Source organism: Oryza glaberrima, chromosome 6 (assembly GCF_000147395.1).
Source record: "Oryza glaberrima chromosome 6, OglaRS2, whole genome shotgun sequence".
In the NCBI taxonomy this organism is placed as follows: domain Eukaryota; kingdom Viridiplantae; phylum Streptophyta; class Magnoliopsida; order Poales; family Poaceae; genus Oryza; species Oryza glaberrima.
In genome coordinates, this window is record NC_068331.1 from 24,510,914 (window position 1) to 24,533,050 (window position 22,137).

General features: G+C 44.3%; 3 protein-coding genes across 4 annotated transcripts; 2 read left to right on the plus strand and 1 right to left on the minus strand.

The window, feature by feature from the left end:
* Positions 1-677: 677 nt before the first annotated feature.
* Positions 678-3,074, plus strand: LOC127776802 (serine/threonine/tyrosine-protein kinase HT1). 2 transcript variants are annotated; one of them, XM_052303351.1, is made up of 4 exons: positions 678-918; positions 999-1,690; positions 1,795-2,250; positions 2,652-3,074. In XM_052303351.1, the coding sequence occupies exons 2-4, from the start codon at positions 1,202-1,204 to the stop codon at positions 2,901-2,903; spliced, it is 1,197 nt and encodes a 398-aa protein (XP_052159311.1). In that variant the 5' UTR covers positions 678-918; positions 999-1,201; the 3' UTR covers positions 2,904-3,074. The 2 variants fall into 2 exon arrangements, with proteins under 2 accessions (XP_052159311.1, XP_052159310.1); XM_052303350.1 differs by having other exon boundaries at positions 678-1,690.
* A 14-nt stretch (positions 3,075-3,088) lies between these two features.
* Positions 3,089-9,471, minus strand: LOC127776804 (GDSL esterase/lipase At4g26790-like). The gene is made up of 3 exons (XM_052303352.1): positions 8,997-9,471; positions 3,911-4,400; positions 3,089-3,494 (listed from the first exon to the last, which is right to left on the minus strand). Exons 1-3 carry the CDS (start codon positions 9,435-9,437, stop codon positions 3,298-3,300), a joined length of 1,128 nt encoding a protein of 375 aa, XP_052159312.1. The 5' UTR covers positions 9,438-9,471; the 3' UTR covers positions 3,089-3,297.
* A 3,926-nt stretch (positions 9,472-13,397) lies between these two features.
* On the plus strand, positions 13,398-14,082 carry LOC127776805 (uncharacterized). The gene has a single exon (XM_052303353.1). The coding sequence runs from the start codon at positions 13,485-13,487 to the stop codon at positions 13,821-13,823; it is 339 nt and encodes a 112-aa protein (XP_052159313.1). The 5' UTR covers positions 13,398-13,484; the 3' UTR covers positions 13,824-14,082.
* Positions 14,083-22,137: the final 8,055 nt, after the last annotated feature.

Below are 22,137 nucleotides of genomic sequence, written 5' to 3' on the forward strand. Positions count from 1 at the left end.
CATGAGTTAAGGGAGGAATAGTAAACTTATTACTTATGACTCATCACTGTCTATAAGAGCCGAAACACCGGCCTGACGGCCCATGAATCTAGGCCTCATAATGGGCCTAACAAAAATTAGTTTCCCTAATTTTCCAATAACCACTCCTTTTTTTCTTGCTTTACGGGGAGAAATGAGGAAATGACGCATCTGCTGATGTTATACAACCGGCGGCGGGTCGTTCGTACTAGTAGCCACAAAAAAGCGCATCAAGACCTCAAAGCGTAAACCACTAAACCACGTCTCCCTCCCACATACAGCCACTAATGCGCTTTCCTGAATGTAAAAAATGTTCCTGTCAAAACTCCACCTTTAATTAATTTCGTTATGCAATTTCCTCCCCCCTTAATTATCCTTCTCACTTCGTGTCATGTCACGTCAAAACGAACCTTTTTTAACGAACCTTTTTTTTTCTTCACAAATACATTTCTTTGCACTTTTTTTTTGTTAGAGAGATATGTAATCTCATACACGTCCTTAATTACACGAGCTGGCAAAAAAAGAAAAAAAAAACTGGAATCGATGGAAGATGATATGATGAGTGAGCATCAATGTGGATGCATGTATGTATAGCTGCTGGAAGGAAAATAAAGGCGATGCCCTGCACAGCGGATGGATGCATGCATGCCCTTTTTCTGAACTGCATCTTCACGAGACATCCTTGAGCAGATTGCCACTTTAATCCTTTCTAGCTTATCTCTAGAGTCAACAGCTAAATCCAGCGTCGTCGCCGTCGTCGTCGTCGACTCGTCATCGTCGTCGTCGTTGTTGTTTCAGCTTGCTTCTCAACACTACGAAAGCATCGTCTCCTTTCTTTTGCGCTTTCTTGCCATTTTGTGTCGATCGATCCGCCAAGAAAAGCAGCGGCCGAGCTGACAGGTGAGTGGCATCCATGGTGGATTTGGTAGGGTAGGGTTGGGAGATGGGGATCTGAGCTTTGCTTTTGGATTGTGCGCAAGTACGTACGTGTCGGCGTGGATATACCTTGCTTTGCATCGAGGAGGAGGTGTTTGGTTGATTCCGGCGTGGTGAGCAATGCGCGTGGCGCGGCGGCGAGTGGTCGCCGGCGTGTCGCTGCGCCGCCGACGTCCGCCGGCCACCGGCATGCTGTGCGAGTCTTGATCGGTGTCGGTCGAGAGAGAGGGGGTAGCTTGTAGCTCTCATGCTTTCTTGCTTCCGGCTGCCGCGGCCGCCGGGCGGGGAGACGAACCAGGCGGCGGCGGCGTCGGCGTCGCCGAGGCGGCCGTCGCTGCCGTTCGCGTCGAGCCTGTTCGCGGGGTCGCCGTCGACGTCGGGGAAGCAGCCGTGGCCGGCGGACGCGGACGACATGGAGAAGAAGCGGTGGGACAGCATGGAGTCGTGGTCGATGCTGCTGGACACGGCCATGGGGCCCTCCGGCGAGCCGACGTCGAGCCGCGACAGCGGGCGGCGGGAGGAGTGGATGGCCGACCTTTCCCACCTCTTCATCGGCAACAAGTTCGCCTCCGGCGCCAACAGCCGCATCTACCGCGGCATCTACAAGCAGCGCGCCGTCGCCGTCAAGATGGTCCGCATCCCCGAGCGCGACGAGGCCCGCCGCGCCGTCCTCGAGGACCAGTTCAACTCCGAGGTCGCCTTCCTCTCCCGCCTCTACCACCCCAACATCGTCCAGGTCAGCTTTCTTTTCCCTTACACCCGCCAAGTGTTCGTCCGGTGGTGGCGAGCTCTCTTTTGCCTTACACCACACCCGCTAAGTGTTCGACCGGTGGCGAGCAGTTCATCGCGGCGTGCAAGAAGCCGCCGGTGTACTGCATCATCACGGAGTACATGTCGCAGGGGACGCTGAGGATGTACCTGAACAAGAAGGACCCATACTCGCTGTCGTCGGAGACGATACTGAAGCTGGCGCTGGACATCTCGCGGGGGATGGAGTACCTGCACGCGCAGGGGGTGATCCACCGGGACCTCAAGTCGCAGAACCTCCTCCTCAACGACGAGATGCGCGTCAAGGTCGCCGACTTCGGCACGTCCTGCCTGGAGACGGCGTGCCAGGCCACCAAGGGCAACAAGGGCACCTACCGATGGATGGCGCCGGAGATGACCAAGGAGAAGCCCTACACCCGCAAGGTCGACGTCTATAGCTTCGGCATCGTCCTCTGGGAGCTCACCACCTGCCTCCTCCCCTTCCAGGGCATGACCCCCGTCCAAGCCGCCTACGCCGCCTCCGAGAAGGTCATCATAAAAAATTTTACCATCTTTGAGAAATGAGATTTGCTCCGATCCAACAAAAAAAAAAAGTACCTCCAGATATCGGTACCTCACGATACCAAATCGTTTCCGACCGTTGGATCTAGCTAGCAAACGATTTAGTATCGTGAGGTACCGATACCTCGAGATACTTTTTGCTGGACCGAAGCAAATCTCGAAAATGAGAAATACCAAAATTTTTAGCGTAAAATTTGGTACCTCATAGTACTAAAGGTATCAAATTTTACATTGGAAAATGTGATACTGTTCGAATCACTTACTTCATAATCACTATCAACCTCTTCTTGGTTTCTTGCTTTGGTTTTCATCAGGATGGATTACTGAATCATTTCTTTCTTGTTCATGTGATGTTTGTTTGTGAGCAGAATCTGCGGCCGCCGTTGTCGACCTCGTGCTCTCCGGTGCTGAACAACCTGATCAAGAGGTGCTGGTCGGCGAACCCGGCGAGGCGGCCGGAGTTCAGCTACATCGTGTCGGTGCTGGAGAAGTACGACCACTGCGTGAAGGAAGGGATGCCGATCATGGCGCACCAGGAGCTCAGGATCTGGAGCTCCTTCGCCAAGATCTTCAGGATGGGCTGCATCACCAACAACTTGTCCATACCGGTGCATGCTTGATTCGATCAAAATACTCACCATACGTATATACTGGAGTAGTATTAATTATACATGTATGTTGAATTAATCTCTGATTAAGATAAACACACATGCTGATGTAACCTTGCTACTCAAGACCTCTGTTTGTGCTTTGCATGACAAGTATCTGAAGTCTGAACTGAATGGCATGAATGATGGACCAAATGTACCTCAAATGTGTAAATTTTTATCTCCCTCTCTTTAAAACCACCCAAAGAATTGATCATCATCACATTGGAACGGTGTACAAGTTAGATCGTCCTCGACGAAAACCTATCTACGACGGGCGGTCATCGACACAGAGACCATAGTACATTTGATCTGAATGTCTGAATATTTTTTGTACATCCACATTGGATGTGTGAATATTGTGCATTCAAGAGAGGAGCTCCCTCAAGCAGATTTGCAGAGTGGAATTGGCGAAGAACCGGTTCACCTTCTCTGTCGGATGGAAGGAGTCCCAGAAGAAGTACTTGTCGGCGTCGGGGCATGTCAGGGGGTTCTTCTCGTTGCAGAGGTAGCTCATCTCGAACATCCCCGTCGCGCAGCACCCCTGCTCTACGTTCTCCAGCCCTGTCATTTGCATCACAGTTTGAGAAACTTTGTCATACATTCTGAAGCTGAATTCAGTGATCTGTTCGTGTGGAAATAAACTGTTCTTGACGTGCATTGTGATGCTGAATTCAGTGAGTTGTTCGTGTGGAAATTAACTGTACTTTGTCGTACATGCAACAGTTCTGAGCATTTTTTTGTCAGATTTTTCATAGGATTGATTACTGCCACAGATTATCTATTCGATTATGTGGATAAATTAAATGTTTCGAGAAATAAACTTAATAAATAGTTTAAAATAAGTGTTTTAAAAAGCAATGCAGTAAAAAAATGTTCTCAAAGAAATCAAATTTTACCAGCGTACGTGAAACAAATAATCTGCGATAATAATCCGGTGAAGAAGCTGAAAAGAACAGCGCCAAATATATATAGCTCACCAAGTGTGGAAGGATTGTTGATGAGGTTGAGCATGTCGTCGTAGACGGGGACGTAGGCGATCTTGAGGCCGGGGAGCGAGCTCTGGAGGCCGGCGATCATGGCGTTGAGCTTGACGTTGTAGTCCCTGGCCACCTGGTTGTACTCCTCGACGCAGCCGCCGCGGAGGGCGTTGAGCGTGCGCTCCAGCGGCAGGCAGCCGATGGCGCTGAGGCCGGCGAAGGCGACGCGGCGCGCGCCGAGGCGGTGGATGGCGGCGAGGAACCCCGCCGCCTGCGCGACGAGGAAGTCCTCGAACTCGCCCACGGTGAACTGCTTGAACCGCCCCGTGACGAGGAGGAAGTAGTTCTCCAGGAAGTCGTTGGTGCCGATGCTGACGACGTAGAGCGCGTCGCGGACGATCCGCCGCGCCGCCGCGCGCCCGGCGTGCCGCCGGAGCCGACGCTGGTACTCCTTGAAGTACTCCACCTCCTTCCACAGCGGGATCACTGCCTTCAACCACACAGAATGTGTTCACTTGTCATGTCAGTGTTGACCGTTGAGAATTACTATTCCATCCATCTCGGAATATAAAACTTCTAACGTTCAAGTTTTGTCCCAAAATATAACAACTTCTTTACCAACATTCTCTCTCAACCAATCACATTTTTTCTATTTAATTTTATCTACCTTCTTAATACCCGTGTGCTATACCTTCTTAACTTTTTATCATACATTTTACCATTCGTATTTAAAAAAAATACATAATTATAATTTGTTTTTGTTATGAGTTGTTTTATCACTCAAAGTATTTTAAGCATGATTTATATTTTATACATTTACATAAAATTTTTAAATAAGATGAATAGTCAAACATGTGTTTAAAAATCAACGGCGACATCTATTAAAAAGGGTGGAGTATTATTTTTGCAATGCAGTTATGCTCATTTTTTTTTTTGTGAATTTTAGTCCTATAGATGTCAGAGATTTTTTATTCACTAATATATCAAGATGTCTAATATTTGGCCATGCAGAGCCAGGGGTGTGTTATACTTTTCAGTTATCCAAAAATCTAATGCAATGCAAAGAATGAAGAGAGTTCTTGCAATTTAATCATAGAAGATCTTGGGCTGGTTTAGTTTGAGGCCTAAATTTGGCTTACCAATATTTGGCAATTTTAATAGTGTTTAGTGTCTATTTAATTTGAAGCCAAATTTTGGCATGCCTATGAAAATATACCATTTCAATAGTTAACTTAGGCTATTTTAGCTTCAATCTAAATACAACTTTGCCTTCCTAAAATTTGTCATGCCAAAACTTGCCAAAATTTGGCATTGCCAAAAATTGGTAAGGCCAATTTAGGTCGCAAACCAAACTGGCCCCTTGAATCCAAATGCGGTCAGTGAATGAAATGTTCTAGAGGCCTAATCTCTGAAATCTGAACATTGAACAGTGGTACCAGTCCTTCTGAGTACTAGTAGATGCTGAGGTTCAATGGCTCTGAATCTGTACTGTGCATTGTTCCATTCAATTGGCAGATCACTTCCGGTGGTTGGTAGATCATGGCCCAAATTACTCCTACACAAGAACACCTTTTCTGGGCAACCAAATTTTGTTGAAAAGGGAGAGTTAATTCTAGGAAAACTAGCTGGGCACCACCTTAAATAAGTGCTACATCAGCCAACAACTGTCATCAACTTAGCAATTGTGCCTAGCATAAATGTGTGTCTCTTGAACATATGAACATTGATTTTGGACAGATGAAGGAAATGAAAAAGGGGAAAGGTTGAGAAGGAAAGAAGATGTATGCACATTCAAACGAAAGCTACTCACTAGGTTCAAATGAAGTGATTAATGGAAGTTTTCTGATGAAAAACTGTACCATGATAAATCCAATGCACCGAACATGAGCTCCTCTAGAGCAGGGAAGAACACAGTGATCTTGCTACCGGTAGTTGAACCAACCGTTCGAATAAATCTCAAGAACACCAGAGTTTCTGAAGAATTATAGCCTAGAAAGCATGTGCAGTGGTGCACACACAGCGACTCCAAGCACTAAGTGCAAAAGGTTTTAATGCCCCTACAGTTTGGCACCGGAATGTGCCACCTCGCGGAACTCTAATCCTGAATCAACAACCACCAGACAATAATTTGCACCATCTAATCAGGTTTACAGAAGAACATTCGGCAAGTTCGAATTAGAGACAGTTTGTACACTACCAAATAACCTTGATAAGTTGAGCGCTACCAAATTTGCTAGATAGAGTTGGTACAGTGTCTAGTGTGTGTAAAGATTGGTATTAAACCAAACATTAATGTGGTTCTGTTAAAGTTGTTAAAAAAATTGGTAGAACAAAAAATGGCTCCAATCTAAGGGCCTCTTCGGATCGAGGGATTTTTAGAGGATTTTCAAGGGAATACTGTAGATAGAAAATATTTCATTTCCTGTCATTCGGTTCATAGGAATCAACCCAAAGGAAAATCAGAGGAAAAATTCCTTTCCTGTGGAAACAATAGAGAAACAAAGGAAAATTTCCATCCACTCCTACCTCATTTTTTCCATTTCCTATGTTTTTCCTCTGCCTATCCGAACACATGTTTACCAATCCTATCTACAGAATTCATGTGTTTTCCAATCCTCCGTTTTACACATGCATTCCTATCATATTCCTACGATTTTTCTATTCCTACGTTTTTACATTCCCGTGATCCGAATAAGCCCTAAATGAGCCCATTATTTGAAATACTGCCTTCAATTCATGAATTGCAGGAGCCACACCAGGTTAACAAAAATGACCCCTTTTTTTACAAGTTAAATGAGCCCACTTTGAAGTTGACTTAAAAGTTATAGTTTTTACCAATTTTTGTTTGGTTTTGGGCAAACCGGTGGAAGGACTTTTCAGAGGTGTAAAGTTTTGGTGTGTCACATCGGGTATTGTATAGGGTATTGCATGGGATATTCGGGCACGAATAAAAAACTAATTACAGAGTCTATCAGTAAACCGCAAGATGAATTTATTAAACCTAATTAATCTGTCATTAGCAAATGTTTACTGTATCACCACATTATCAAATCATAGAGCAATTAGCCTTAAAAGATTCATCTCGCAAATTAGTCGCAATATGTATAATTAGTTTTTTTAACCTATATTTAATACTTTATCGCAAGGTGAAGTGATAAACCTGAAATCCTGAATCGCACTGTCAGACTCTTGGCTTGGTGGTGCTATATTTTCTACTCTCCTCCCGTGCTATCTTCCAATTTTCTACCGGTGTCCTGCTAGCCATAGTAAAAAGAGCAAAACAGTTTTGACTGGTTGTTAGCTTGTTACTAGACGGGACACTACTGCACATAGCTCACGGGATCTCTTCTGCGAGTACCTGATTGCTTTCCTTGTCATCTCGGCACGCCGCAACAAAAGTCTATGGCTGCAAGCTTTGCCGTTGTCAGATGTGTGCCTCCAAAAAGACCATATCGAGATGACAGTACGTACATGTCCCCCATCCGCTTGCAAACATATTGATTTGAGTTTTTGTTTTCTCACTGATATTGGAAAAATATTCTGTGAAAGTCACATTTGCAGTGAAAACTTACGAACTATCGTATGATAGAAAATAAACGTCTAAAATTTGTACAAATCTTATAATCTATTTTAATATCTTACTATAGTTTTCAGATTTATATTACATTTGTGATTATATTACATATATTTCCGTGAAAATTTGATGCGATGCGAAATACTTCCTCCGTTTCATAATGTAAGTCATTCTATCATTTTCCACATTTATATTGATGGTAATGAATCTAGATAGATATATATGTCTAGATCTATTAACATCAATATGAATGTGAGAAATACTAGAATGACTTACATTGTTAAATAGAGGGAGTAATAGTTACTACTCCGTCCGTCCATAATCTGAACATGAGATGTCCAGATTTGTAGTATTATAATGTATCACGTTTCTTTAAAATCTCTTATATTTTAGAACGGATAAAGTAGTATGTTATCTTAAAGTGATCACTCCCTATTTTTTAGAGCAATAAGAAATAATTAAGGCCATGTCTCTTGGATGTACGTCTCTATTATTGTGTCTTTTGTGCTTCAATTGGATGGGGCACAGATGATGAATGGTGTGCCCCCCACTATGCCTGGATCACAGTACTAAAAGAGTACGAGCGCAATCGTGCACAACGAACACTGCCCCCCACCTTTTCACCGACTAGAACTCAAAATCGAAATTCAGCGAGGCTATGTTGATTTTGGCTAAAATTCATTCAAAATCTTATACTGTGTGGTCCAATCTCAACTGAAAGGCGAATTTTCTATTAAATATTTCTGAAATACAACTGGCAGTTGTTCTGCCGGTCTATAGTTTGAAAATAGGAGAACGTGACACTTGTCCTTAGGGACCGGGCTAGCGGTAGTCACATGACCAAATTCTAACGTCGTACGGTCAGAAATTACTAGAAAATCCCCGAAAAAAAAGAAATTACTAGAAAATTTAATGGAGTAAGAAAAATGGGTAAAAATTTCCACAACAAGGAATTAACACATACTCCCTTAGTTAACTACAACTAATCTGACATACTCAGTGATTCGTTTGTATTAGACTGTGTTGTATTCTAGTATTAGAACGTGTCATATCTAATATGAGATTGTTTTTTACCGACGGAGTATCTTCAGCTCTCATATACTATGTACTCTAGCTCGGTGAAAACCTTGTAATTACTAATTAGCGTAAGATTATTTTACAGTTTAGTATACTACTCTCTCCGTCCTATAAAAATTAAATTTTTACCTTTGAACCTTTGTCCCATAAAAATTATATTTCTACTGATGTGGGACCCATTAAACTGATTACATTTTCGTGTAATCTTCTTTCCTTCCATCCATATCTAATCATTGTCTCAAGTTTATATATGGAATATGTGCATGTACTGTGTTCATTAATTAGGGTTATTGTAGTCATTTGTATATCCTTATAATATGTCCTTAATTTTCTATAAATTTAATTTTTATCGCACGGAGATAGTAATTACTAGTGCGAGCTTAGTGAGACAACGAGTATAGGTTGCAATGTGCGCTAGGTAGGGGCGTTGCGTACCAGGACGCCGGCGGTGGCGTTGTCGAGGCCGGTGCCGGCGGAGGCGAAGCAGACGCCGCGGGCGAAGTCGGCGATGCCGTAGGCCGGGTCGAGGTACGCCGGCACGAGCGGCGGCAGGCCGAGCGCCTCCGACATGAAGTCCGGCGGCAGCCGCCCGTTGCAGAACCGCCCCGTGGCGGCGCCCAGGTCCCGCCCGTACGGCGGGAAGTTGCTCTTCAGCATCGTCGCCACCGCGTTGTTGTTCCCCGTGTCCACCGTCGAGTCCCCGAACACGATCACCGCCGGCACCTTCGCCTCCGCCGCCGCCGGCACCTTCTTCGCCGCAGGCAACCACGCCGAACCGCATTCGCGGGCCTCCACGCCGCCGGCGAACGCGGCCAGAACAAGAAGCGCCGCCGACGCCGCCGCCGCCGCGGCGAGCGCCGCCGTCGACGACGACATCGTCGAGAACTCTGAGGTGGTGCGGGGGAGTGTGTGGTGTGGGTGTACATGCTCGCGCGCGGCGCGCCATTAAATACAGAGGCGAGGCGAGGTGGTGGGGCCACGAAGACAGAGGGGGTGACGTGCGTGCGGTGTACGGTGTACAGTATACAGTAGAGTGGCTGCGTGTACCCTACACTGTGACGTGTGTAAACTGGTTGAGATGGCTTTTCAAGGTTGCATCGAGGGGCGCATGATCGCTCTCGCTTTGTTAGATGATGCGAAAAATTATCGATGTTAGTTGGGAAAGTGGTATGTTTGGCATGGTAATATTGAACTCATGTACTTTACATCATAAATGTGTTACGATTTTCACGATAATAATAACTAGAGTAAGGTTATGTTTAGTTCACACTAAAATTAAAAGTTTGGTTGAAATTGGAACGATGTGACGGAAAAGTTGGAAGTTTGTGTGTGTAGGAAAGTTTTGACGTGATGGAAAAGTTAGAAGTTTAGAAAAAAAAAACTTTGAAACTAAACACGGCGTAAAACAGATGACAACTATCTTAAAGAAGGACACGGTGCACATAATAGTTGCGCGGCATAGTAGGTAGCTATACTATTGTGACAATATCTTATTCTATTGTGTGGTAAAACATAATGTTGTTGGAGCTAAATCTAATTAATCTATTTTAAGTCTTAGCCTAAACATGATCACTTCTGTTTAATGCGGAAATTGTTGATTCGCTGCCCTAAGGACGAAGCCATTGAAACCACTTGTTGATTTCTTTCCTTTCATTCTTCTCCTTTCGCCTTTCTCTGTTTCTTCTTCTTCCTTCTTATGTTTCCTTCATCATCTTGCATGAGATGCCTCATGAGCCCCTTTCAGCATCAAAATCGATAAGGAGATTAGTTTATGGCTTTAGGGTTAGAGAGAGTTCGGGTTTTCCCTCTGCCTATTTTCTTCTTTCCTTTTTGTTGCGATACTGGTGGGGCTCGGAGTTTATCTCCAATTTAAATTAGAATCTATTTGGTACCAATCACAAAAAAAAACATATATAATTTATCTTTTAATTTGTTTCATGTTAGGAAGGAAAACCGGTAACATTGTATCCCTTCCCTAATCTTATCGGCAGTAAACCAGCAAATCAACCAACAAATGTAGCGTCTCTATTGTTTTGACGTAGATTACAAACAATGGTAGTATATTTTCTCTGCATTGTGATGGTTTTTAAGAGAGATGTGATATTATTGTGTAAAATGTCAAAACCAAACTAAATCAAATTACATTATTTTTTTAAAAAAAATGGTATATCGAAAAGATATTTGCAGTAGCCTTGAGGATACAACTAACTGTGTCTAGTTTTACTAAATCTTTGCTGAAATTTTTTAAGGCTCTGGCGCTCTGCTAAAGTTTTGCTCCAACGTCAACTTAGTCATTGGCATAACATTTTTATCAAAATTTGTTTTATGGCCTATCAGATCTACACAAAAACGTCATACATGTGGATGCGATGTCCCACCAAACATCTAACTTTCCCATAATCCATGAGATTACGAAAATATTGGTCAAAGGACTTATATTAGGCCACTCGAGAAAATGAAAGCACATGCCATTTGAACAAAACAGAACGTCAGCAACCAAATTGAGCATAAAGCCAAACATAAAATGACTAATCTCCCAAAATAAAGTAGACTAATCAATCATTAAACAGTTGTAACATATTCATGGGAAAGTTCACTTCACTTAATTATTTTTCCCTATACAAATGTGAGTACTACATACTATTTTCATGGCACATGCTTCGATTGAATCTTTAATGTTCTAGAGAAGTCCTAACTGAATAGATCCAATGTACTCTTGCCTACAGTATATGCTCATAGTAGAGACCATGGATGTGATTTCCATGTGTCCGTGGTCATATGGTACTACATATGATTTCCTGTAATAAAGGATACACATGCTCATGGGCCATCCATCCAACAACACTGACCCTGATGACCACACACTGCGCGTCTGCGCCCACACAAAGCTCTCTTCTCTCCTTCATATGCATGTGACAAACGACTGACAAGAGCTTCAATTTGTCAAACATCATGGATGGATTATTTCTTCTTCATCTTAAATTAGCAACCTAAAATCAGATTGGATATTTATTATTATTACGAATCTAAACAATTAAAAAAATATTCAAACCGGTTTAAAATTTTTTTAGGTGGATATAACACATCCGTCTATCCAGATTCATTATACTAGGATATGTTACATTCACCCAAAATCCCTTATATTATAAGACGGAGGGAGTATATTTTGAGATGAATGCAATACTAAGGGTGTGTTTAGTTCTTTGGGTTTAAAGTTTTTGAAATATATGGACACACATTTGAAGTATTAAACGTAGACTAATAACAAAACAAATTATAGATTCCGCATGTAAACCGCAAGACGAATTTATTAAGCCTAATTAATCCGTCATTAGCAAATGTTTACTGTAGCATCACATTGTCAAATCATGGCGTAATTAGACTCAAAAGATTCGTCTCGCAATTTACATACAAACTGTGCAATTGGTTTTTTTTCATCCACGTTTAATGCTCCATGCATGTGTCTAAACATTTGATGTGACTTTTTTTGCCAAAAGTTTTTTTTAATCTAAATAAGGCCTAACTAAATCAAATCTCTGCATGATCAATCGGTGTCAAATCAAAGTTGATCGACTGATCAATTGCTTCAACGTTGATCCGACTGCAGTCGATCGCTTTCCTGCGCCTTACTTCGCATTAACCGATTTTTTTTCCCCCGACAGATCGATCAAATCCACATGCATCACACACATCACCATCAGTATTACTAGTATCTCCTTGATCAATCTGTCAACGAGATAGAATATCGTGTGCGACAACTCATTGGACGTCTACGTACATACTAGGTTGGAAATTAAACCATACTAGTACTAACTAGGATCATGCAGCATGCATGCGTGCAGAATCAGTGGGTTGATGGTTAAGTGGCGCCAACTGCCGGACATAAAGGTTGTTTTATTTGGTTTCGTATCGCCATCGCTGCTTTATTGTGTGCAGTTAGCCGCGATCCAGGTGACACCAGCGAGCGACGGCACATATATGCAGAGGCTGCAGGTAGGCAGAGCGACGTACTGGTACGATCGACATGCGTGGTCATGCCAGCATGCATCTTAATGGGTGATGGCTAGCTTAGCTAGCTTCACAGAGACACAGAGTTTGTACTCTTATCTTTTCTGTCTGATTATTCTGATATTCTCTTTTTTTTTTATGAAATTGGTTAGCAGGTTAAGATGATGAAATTAAGTGATCTGTTTGGGGAGTGTCAAGGAGCCGTAGCTTCCCCTGGAATCCCAACTCTTTCAAACAGATTCTCGCATAAATGCTAAAAATATATTAGAATAGGTTTCAACTTCTAAATTTAACTTCAAGAGTATTCAAGAATGTCAAGGATCCGTAACTTTAATTCCTCAGAATCCCCAACTCTGTGAAACATATAGATTCTCATATATAACTTCTAAGAATATGTTTGATAAGATTTCAACTACTAAATTTAACTTTAAGAGTCTTCTAAGTATAGATTCTCATATAACTTCTAAGAATATGTTTGATAAGGTTCCAACGTCTAAACCAACTTCATCTCTCTGGTTTATTTTGTGAGAGTACTTCAGGTGAAGCTGAAATTATTTAGCTGAACTCCAACTTAAGAAGAGATGAAATTGAAGTTAGAACTGCCAAACAAACCCATAATTCAGAAACTATTGAGTCCAGATTGATAACCTTTCCTAAACATGGACTAGACTGTGATTAGAAGCTAGAACCGAAATAACTTGCAAGCTAAAATTAGCTGCAGCAATGCAGGGAAGTGATCTGACGACCTCCCGTTCGCTAGCTTCTCCCCTGAAAACCAGGGCAGCCACCCAGAAATTCTCCTTCGCCATGCAGACTTGCAGCCTTATAATCTCGCCGTCTCGCGTTGAATTTGGCTAACTTAGTGTAATAATCGCGCATCGATCGACCGAACAGCGAGCGGTGGTGGTGGTATATATGGCGGCGAGCGCGCAGACGTGGGTGGTGGTGGCGGCGCTGGCGCTGGCGCTGGTGATGCTGCCGCGGCGGCCGGCGGTGGTGGGGGCGGAGTCGGTGGCGGCGGCGACGGCGGAGAAGTCGATGGGGATCGGCGGCGCCGGGAAGCCCAAGTGCCAGCCGGGCGCCGCGACGGGGCCGTGCCGCGTCGGCGCGGTGCACGACCCGGAGAACTCGGAGGAGGAGGGGCTGTTCAGCATGAGGGCCACCCCGCCGCCGACCGCCGCGCCGCCGGCCGACGAGGACTACTTCGACCCCGACCTCTCCAACGACGACGACCTCGTCGTCCTCGGCCACTGAATTGAACGGCGTGTGGTTTGGTTGTGATCGATCGACTGATCGGCAATGGATCTCATCGGCTGGGTGCTAACTGTGGGGTTAATTTTGTGTGTGCTTGTTGTTTGATGAATTTATGATGAAGGTAACTGATTGTTTGTTGTTGATTATATGTTATGTGTACTAGTGGTACTAATTAGCTAGTGTTAATGGCTAATTGTGAGCTTCATACGATTATGTGATCGATTAATCATGCATCTGTGTTGTGGATTTGCCTAGTAAACCATCCTTGTTAGTCCTAAAGACAAAAATATACGAAGTTGGTCCAACAAAACGGCCTAAGGTAGGGCCCAATTGCAAAATATCCTTGAAATAGTCCATAGTATATCCCTCGACTATGGGTCGAGTTTAACTTGCCTCCCTTGTCTCAATTAATACATGTTCATTTTACGTCCCCAAACGTTTACGATAGTGCTTTTGTCTTATATGCACTACTAGAAAAAGCATTTTAGCATACGTTGGAAGATTAATTTTCCAGCCGGATATGACCCTCGAAGCAAAATGGCCACCTAGGAAAATGTAAACCAGGGTGAAGCTCACCGTCCGCCTGCAAAAATATATACCTTTATTTTCGTAGGTGAACCTGAAAAAAAATATGATTTTTGCAGGCGGAACCATATGTGGTCCGCCTACAAAACTCATGCCTCCCAAAGAAAATCTAGTCATCCTTATCTTCTCCTCCACCATCCTTATCCTCTCCTCTCCACCACTCATTTCCCTCCCCTCCTCTCTCTCTCTCTCTCTCTCTCTCTCTCACACACACACACACACACACTTGGCAGAAAATCCTCCGCCTCCATCCCTCCTTCGCTGTCGGCTCCCTCCTCCCCGCCTCCGCCGCTGGCTCCCTCCTCGACGATGATGACGACCGCGACGCCGCCAGCTCCCCTCGGGCATGACGGACGACCTTCGCGACGCCGTGAAGCTGCGGATCCACCAGCTCCCCTCCTCCCTCCTCCCCGCCTCTACCACCAGCTCCCTTCCTCGCCGTCAGCTCCCTCCTCCCCACCTCCACCGCCAGCTCCCTCCTCGACGACGACGACGACCTTCACAACGCTGCAAAGCTACGGATCCACCGGCTCCCCTCCTCCCCGCCTCCGCCGCCGGCTCCCCTCCTCGCCGTCGGCTCCCTCCTCCCCGCCGGCTCCCCTCGGCTGCGATGACGATGACATTCGCGACGCCGCGAAACTGCGGATCTACCGGCTCCCCTCCTCCCCGCCTCCGCCGCCGACTCCCCTCCTTGCCGTCGACTCCCCTCCTTGTTGTCGACTCCCTCCTCCCTCCTCTCCACCGACGCGACGACGACGACTGCCGCCATCATGACGACTATCACGACCACGATGCGACCACGGCGTCGACGTGACGACGACGCCGACACTTGTGGGGGCTGCGGCAGACGAAGGAGGCCGTCGTCGGCCAGAGAGAGAGGCCGGCGGCTGTGGTGGTGCGTCTTTTTTTTTATTTGCCGAAATGTTCTTTGCAGGCGGGTGAATCTACCGCTTGCGAAAATGCCGTCCGCCTGCGAAAGTCATCTATTGTTGCAGGCGTTTGCTTGCAGGCGGAATGCCCGTCCGCCTGAAAAGACAGATTTGGCCCGCATGCAAAAACCTTTTTTTCTAGTAGTGGTGGATGATGAGTGGGGCTACAAGTTGATCACACGAGAAGGAAGGACGAGAGAGAGAGGGATACTGAATGACATGGCAACAAGCTAGGACCCGATTGCCGATTCGCCCTCTTGCCCATGTCAAGCAGCGAGAACCTTGTTGACACTTTACCCTCCCACCCATGATCATCATCGTCACCGACTATATCCAATGCTTGCGCAGCCAGCTTCGAAGATAAGCAAGGCAAGCCAGCCGCCGATTTGGATCTAAGCCGATCATCCCTAAGGCCATCGAGGGATGAGCTTGCGTTGTCGTCCTCTACCCAAGCACACGGCAGAGCTGGCCAAGACAAGAAGAGGATGGTGGTGGAGAAGGCAGGGACAGATCCAAAAAGAACTAATAGATGGGGCTGAACAAATTAACTATACAAAACTATACTCCGTAGTCACCTCTTCTAATGAATACATGACAAAATTTCAGTGAGAGTTTCATAGGGCTCTTATGATTACAACGCTGGTAGTGGGGGGTTAAGATCCCATAGCCCAATGGTAGATCCACCCCTGGGAGAACAGATCCTTGTCTGCTCTCATCGACGCCTGGCTATTGGGCATGCAAAAGCGGTGCAGCAATGTGGCCGTCGTCGTCACGCGTGGCCGCTAGCCTTCCCGATGTTGGACCTACTAGCAGTGTTCCTCGGCCGATCAGCTCTGGACTCGTTGGCGGCAGCGGCACGGCGGTGACACCAGGGGCACGGCGGAGACGGTGACTCCGTCGCCAAGGCACGAGTAGGACCAAGCCAAGTGACCAGCCAACCACTAACGCGATAGGGCCGACGACGACAACGATCAAGAAGGGGAGGCGCATTGGGAGAGGAAGATAGCGGCACATTATATTGGTCAGGGTGGAAAACAAAAGCTCTCATTGCCAGTCACCCGCCAACGTTGTCACCTTCCCGTGGTTGGGCTGCCTAGCTCGAGAGTCGAGACTGCCTCCGTAACAAGCTCCTTGTCGAGAGAAATACTAAAGGAGGAGAGAGTAGGAAGGGATGAAATATTTCACTGGGACCTACCATTTTTTTTAAAAAAAAACAAACATGACTGGAATGCCACATAAGCATGACATTTGATGAAAACCGGATCAACGTGCCACGTAGGCCACATCAGCTGAAACCACTGTCAATATTTTCGAGGGATTTAATTTATGCTGCTTTTAGAAATTATGGATCTGATTTTACAGTTAATTGACACGAATGGAACTCGGGCCATAGTCAAGAGAACCTGAAGTGGACATTTTCCAAATAGGAATAAGTTCACCGGAGGTCCCTCAACTTAATAGCAAGATTTTTTAAGATCCCTTAACTACAAAACCATAAATATGTACACTAAACTCACACAAACGGTGCACCCAAGGTCCTATGACAGTATGTATCGGTGGTTTCGCTGACGTGGCATCCTAGTCAGCAAAGAGGGTATAAAAAATTTATGCAGCCCACATGTCATCCTCACTCCTCCCCTCTTCTCTCTATCCTCTCTCTTCAGCAGGGCAGGTGGAGCGGTGTCGGGTGCTCCGACGGCGCACGAAGCAGAGCGGAGAGGGGTGGCGGTGGTGGGGTGCGGAGGAGACCTAGGCAGGACAGCGAGGACGACGAAGACGTGGTGGGCGGAGCTCGCCTGCCGCTGCTACGCTCCTCCCCCGGCCACCTCCGCAGTTGCTGCTCCCTCCTCCACCCAACTCTACCTGCCGGCTACGCTCCTCCTTCGGCGGCCGGCGGAGCAAAGCGGGGGCGGCGGCTGGTGAAGGGGAAGGAGCCGCGGGTTGAGGCGAGGTGGGAGGCCGCCACGTCAGCTCCGGCAACGGCGACGGCATCGGCATCGTGGTGAGGGGTAGGCAGCTCGGGGTCAGGGGCTTTGACGACAGGCGGCTTGGGATCAGGATCAACGGAGAGGGATAGGGTGAAAAGGACCATCCCCTCGAAGAGTAAGTCTGCATCGCTGCCGACCCATGCATCATCGCCGCCGCCGTCGTCATGGGATGCCATCGGCGGCGAGGTGAGGTCTCGAGGGCCCGCTCTGCTAGCTGCACGCTCGCGGGCCTGCTCCGACCGCACGCTCACCCGTCGCGCTCTCGCAGATGCTCCACCGCCAAAGAGGAAGAGAGAGAAGGGAGAGAGGGAGGATGAAGAAGGAAGGTGAGACCTTATTTTTTATTTCTAATGCCACCTAAGTGTCACGTCAACGCCACGTGGAAAGAAGACCGAATCAATACTGGGCAGTAGGCGTCACGTTAGCGAAACCGCCCTCCAAAACCTCCAAGGAGTCAAATTGCAATGGTTTTAAGAGTTGGGTAGTCGAGATATCCGGTTTTGTAGTTTAGAGTCACGGATTAGATTTCGATCACTTTTTGAGGGTCATGAAGTGAACTTATTTCGCTACAAAATACTCGCGGCCCATCTATAAAATACTCGAGTACTAGCTATCATGTGCTATTATGGGCCAGCATGGGCTCTAGGAGGGCTTTCATGGGAAACTCTCGCGAGCTCGCCAACCCAACCGGCCATCCGACGGAGTCCTTCGCGCATCGCGCGCGCGAAAGCCGAGCCGCGCACGCGCGCGCGGGGAGGTCGGGAGCGTGTCGCCGGTGCGCGCGCGCCGCGGCGCGCGGAGCGGAGCGGCACGCGCGGCCGGGGAAACGACGTGATCGATCCCGCGAATCGCGTCGTGGTGGTGGGCGCCGCGCGTCGTACGCGAGCCGGGGGGGAGATAACGTACGGTGGGATCAAAGGGATTAACTACTAAACGTTCATAAGTATAGTTAAGTTTCTTTTTCACGATCCACACTACATTTATGTTAAATTATAATGGTTTAATAATATTTTATATTCCATTTAAAATAGAGAAAAAAATTATAATCTAAATGTTATCAGCATAACTGTTAATTTAACTGTTAATTTAGATTCATAGATTTGTTAAGTGAGAAATGCCCAGCTAAAAAATCCTAGACACGGAGCTATGCCAAATAGAGTTAGTGTGCACATGTGCGTAAATGCATTCGAAAATAGCATAGAGCTATGTTCTTTGAACAACTTTCCCAACTTTATTTTATCGTTTTCTACGCGCACACTTTTCAAACTATTAAAATGTATTTTTTTAAAAAAAATTTCTATATAAAAGTTATTTTAAAAAATCATATTAATCTATTTTTAAGTTTTTTAGCTAATACTCTCATGTGCTAATAAGATATCTCGTTTTCTGTGTGAAGAAAATTTGTTCCCAACACAAGGAAACGAACACAGCCGTCAGCTTCTTGCATGCTTATTTAATTAGGTTATGGTATATTTTGATGGAAGAATTTTGTAAGCTTCAGAAACCACTCTCTAGCCTGTGTGGTGCGCATGGCCATAAAAAAAAGAATCATATTTTCTGAGTTGTACACATGAGAATTAACTCCATGATCCGGCTCTCTCCATGCTTGAGGTGGGAAAAAAATGGCCGAAACGTTAAAAAAAAAAGTGACCCGAAACGAAAAGGCTAGTGTGTGTGTGTGTATATATATATATATATATATATATATATATGTATATATATATATATATATATATATATATAATTACACAATATAACACAAACACTCACAACGCACGCACATTCACCCCTATAAACACACGCACACAAACTCTACACCTATAAGCATCTTCGAAGAAAATTACAGAAAGGCTAGCTAGCTGGATGCTACTTCTTTATTGCTCGATTATTAGTCTTGGTTAACTTAACCGGATAGACCGAAATTTCGTAAACTGCAAACCTATTAAGTATCATGTGTAAGCATTCATTTTAAATTTCAATTTATATCTTGGTGAATTGGTGTTATATATACTATTTTTTTATTGTTTACTTTTAAAACATGTCCTGAAACAAGAGAAATATTGTCAAAACTCATTGTTGACTATATGGATTTTTGGTATCTTGAAACTCCCGTCATGCATACCCGAAGACGAACCAAATAAACCCAAACCGAATTATTCGGTCTTTAATATCTCATAATGCATTTTTATATAACCAGGGGCGGAGCTACAGTAGAACCATCGGGGTCAGCCGACACCGGCGAAATATATAATTATATTGTTTAGGTAATTAAGATGACACTAGAAATTAAACAGGATTAGTGTATTTTGATCCCGATAACACTGATGAACTAATTTTCTTGCTCCGCCCCGTATATAACCGAAATTTTTCAAAGACTGAAACATTGAGCCGAATCCCTCGGTCAGACCGAATGCCCACCACTACTCCCCACATTACTAGATTAGCTAGGTTTCTAGCTAGCTAGGGTGGTGAAGAAGGGGGTGACCTGTGCGTGTTCAAGGGATTGCTGGCCGGCGGCCGCCTAATCCCCTTGTAAAGGAAAGGGAGAATAAAAAGCGGGGCAAAAGCAGGGTAGAAAAGCGTATTTTTGACGTGCGTGGATTCGGTTACAAAGATGTTGGCCAAGAGCAAAACATGCATGAATGTCGCCGGCCGCCCCCAACTATCTCGATCACTTCTCCTCTCCTCTTCTCTCCTCCCTACTCGATCTTCGTAGCTCTCTTCAATTTTAATATCTCTACACACGCATGGGACCAGGTAAAAAAAAAAAAAGTTGTGCTGCTGCCTTCTTCTTTCCATCTCTTTCTCTCCTGCAATGTCCCACTATTATGGCCTGTAAAAAGCTACTCTCATCCATGCTGTTACTTTGAGTTTACTTTGGTTTTTTTCTTACCACGGTTTTGCATGCCTTGCTCGGTATGCAGAGGGTTAAAAAGTTGAGTAGTAGTAGATGGGGATAGTGATGATTTGGTTGGGTTAGCGCGTGGGAATCTGATTAGTGCACCAACTGGCACGCCGGCCACCTGATGAACCTGATCGAGCTCTAGCTACTCTTATCATCACGTCAACCAGTCCACTATACACTGGAATATATCTTATACACAAGCTTTTCCTGTACACACCATTTACACTAACTAACAAATTTTACCAAAAATTCAAAAAAAAATATACTTCCAATAGTATTATAACTATGTATAAATTCTTAACCTCAAATTCAACATATTTTAGCTGTAAAAAATATAAAAATTCCGACAGCTTTAATAGCATAAATCTATCACAATTTTTTCTTGTTTTTTGTTCCCTAAATATAATGTATTTGAAGATGAGACTTTATATATAAGATGCACGGTGTATACACGGGAAGACTTGTGTGCATATGATACGTTCCCACTATACACACAATACATCTTTGACACACATATATATAGGAGCGTATCCTATGCACACAGGCCCTCGCGTGTACACACCGTGTACACCAACTAAAAATTATCACAAAAAATTCTAGGAAAATTCATACATGTACTTTCAATAGTATTACATCTACGTGCAAAGTCGCATCTTCAAATTCATTCTACATAGAGAATAACAAAAAAGATAAAATTCTGACAAAATTGCAACCTTAAAACTGTCAGATTTTTTGTTTTTTTTTTGTTGCAGCTAAAATATAATGAATTTGACGTTAAGATTTTAACCCTAGGTGTAATACAATTGAAAGTATGTGTATGATTTTTTCTAGGTTTTTTGGTGACGTTTTTTAGTTGGTGTGCACGTGTGTACACGTGAGGGCCTGTGTGCATAGGATATGTTGCCTATATATAGCTATATATGCTTCTTCAGTTCATCCATCCAACCATTCTCCTTTAGTTCTCTTTGATTATCTGCTTTTGGGAGCTTGTCCCCCTGGCAAAGAAGAAGCTAGCTAGGGGCCCATTAGAGTATATACATGGGGTCATGAGACACGCATAATTATTAAAGTGTAGCGTAGTTCGTAGCCAGTAGTACTAACTATCTTAAAACGGAGAGGAGAGATCGAATATACGCACGCGTCCAACTACTCATTTGATCGAGTTGTGTAACTGGTATTCTTTATACACTTGTTTGTTGTGTGATACTAAGAGAGAGAGAACATGATTAAGTATGGTCATTCAAATGCCTAACATTATATAACTGCTTTGCTTTGCAATTTTAACCAATTTTGCCTTTTTTCTGTAGTGAGTTAACCTTTCTTTTTCTTTGTCATGTATACATGTGCGTGTGAAGATATTTTTGTCTACATATACCTCTATACTAGTTTGGGCACTGAGTTACCTCCAGTGTGTGAAAAAAAAAAGATTTAGCCGTTTGATTAGGTGAATCGAATTGTTGTGATGGTAGATCATACTGAAAATTTGTGTTACACAAAAATTCAATCAAGAATCTATATCTGTACTAATTGGACATTTTTAGAAAAGCTCCTACGTTAATCTAAAATATCTCATTAACCAGAATTAACTGTTAATTGATTAATTGGATCGTATCAATAACTCGTGTAAAACCATGTAAATGGAAATATATATCATGTACCCATCACTTTTACTAATTTGTCAAAAATTAAAAGTTAATAAATACTATGAAGTTGCAGCAATATAGGACTCTCAATTAAGTATATATTGTTGAATTAATTTCAATATGCAAAATTAATGATCAAGAATTTTTAATTTCCAAATCTAATACACAATATATTTTTTAAAAAAAATAACTACTCTCTCCTTTCCAAATTATAAGCATTTCTAGGATTCAAAATTTGCAATACAATACAAGTTTTTCTAAGTA

Excerpts from the sequence above, each read along its gene's own strand:
- LOC127776804 (XM_052303352.1), bottom strand. The coding sequence starts at position 9,437 with ATGTCGTCGTCGACGGCGGCGCTCGCCGCGGCGGCGGCGGCGTCGGCG. Across the intron at positions 4,401-8,996 it reads ACGCCACCGCCGGCGTCCTG|GCAGTGATCCCGCTGTGGAA; the intron begins GTACGCAACGCC and ends GTGTGGTTGAAG. Across the intron at positions 3,495-3,910 it reads CAACAATCCTTCCACACTTG|GGCTGGAGAACGTAGAGCAG; the intron begins GTGAGCTATATA and ends TGCAAATGACAG.
- LOC127776805 (XM_052303353.1), top strand. The coding sequence starts at position 13,485 with ATGGCGGCGAGCGCGCAGACGTGGGTGGTGGTGGCGGCGCTGGCGCTG.
- LOC127776802 (XM_052303350.1), top strand. The coding sequence starts at position 1,202 with ATGCTTTCTTGCTTCCGGCTGCCGCGGCCGCCGGGCGGGGAGACGAAC. Across the intron at positions 1,691-1,794 it reads ACCACCCCAACATCGTCCAG|TTCATCGCGGCGTGCAAGAA; the intron begins GTCAGCTTTCTT and ends GGTGGCGAGCAG. Across the intron at positions 2,251-2,651 it reads CCTACGCCGCCTCCGAGAAG|AATCTGCGGCCGCCGTTGTC; the intron begins GTCATCATAAAA and ends GTTTGTGAGCAG.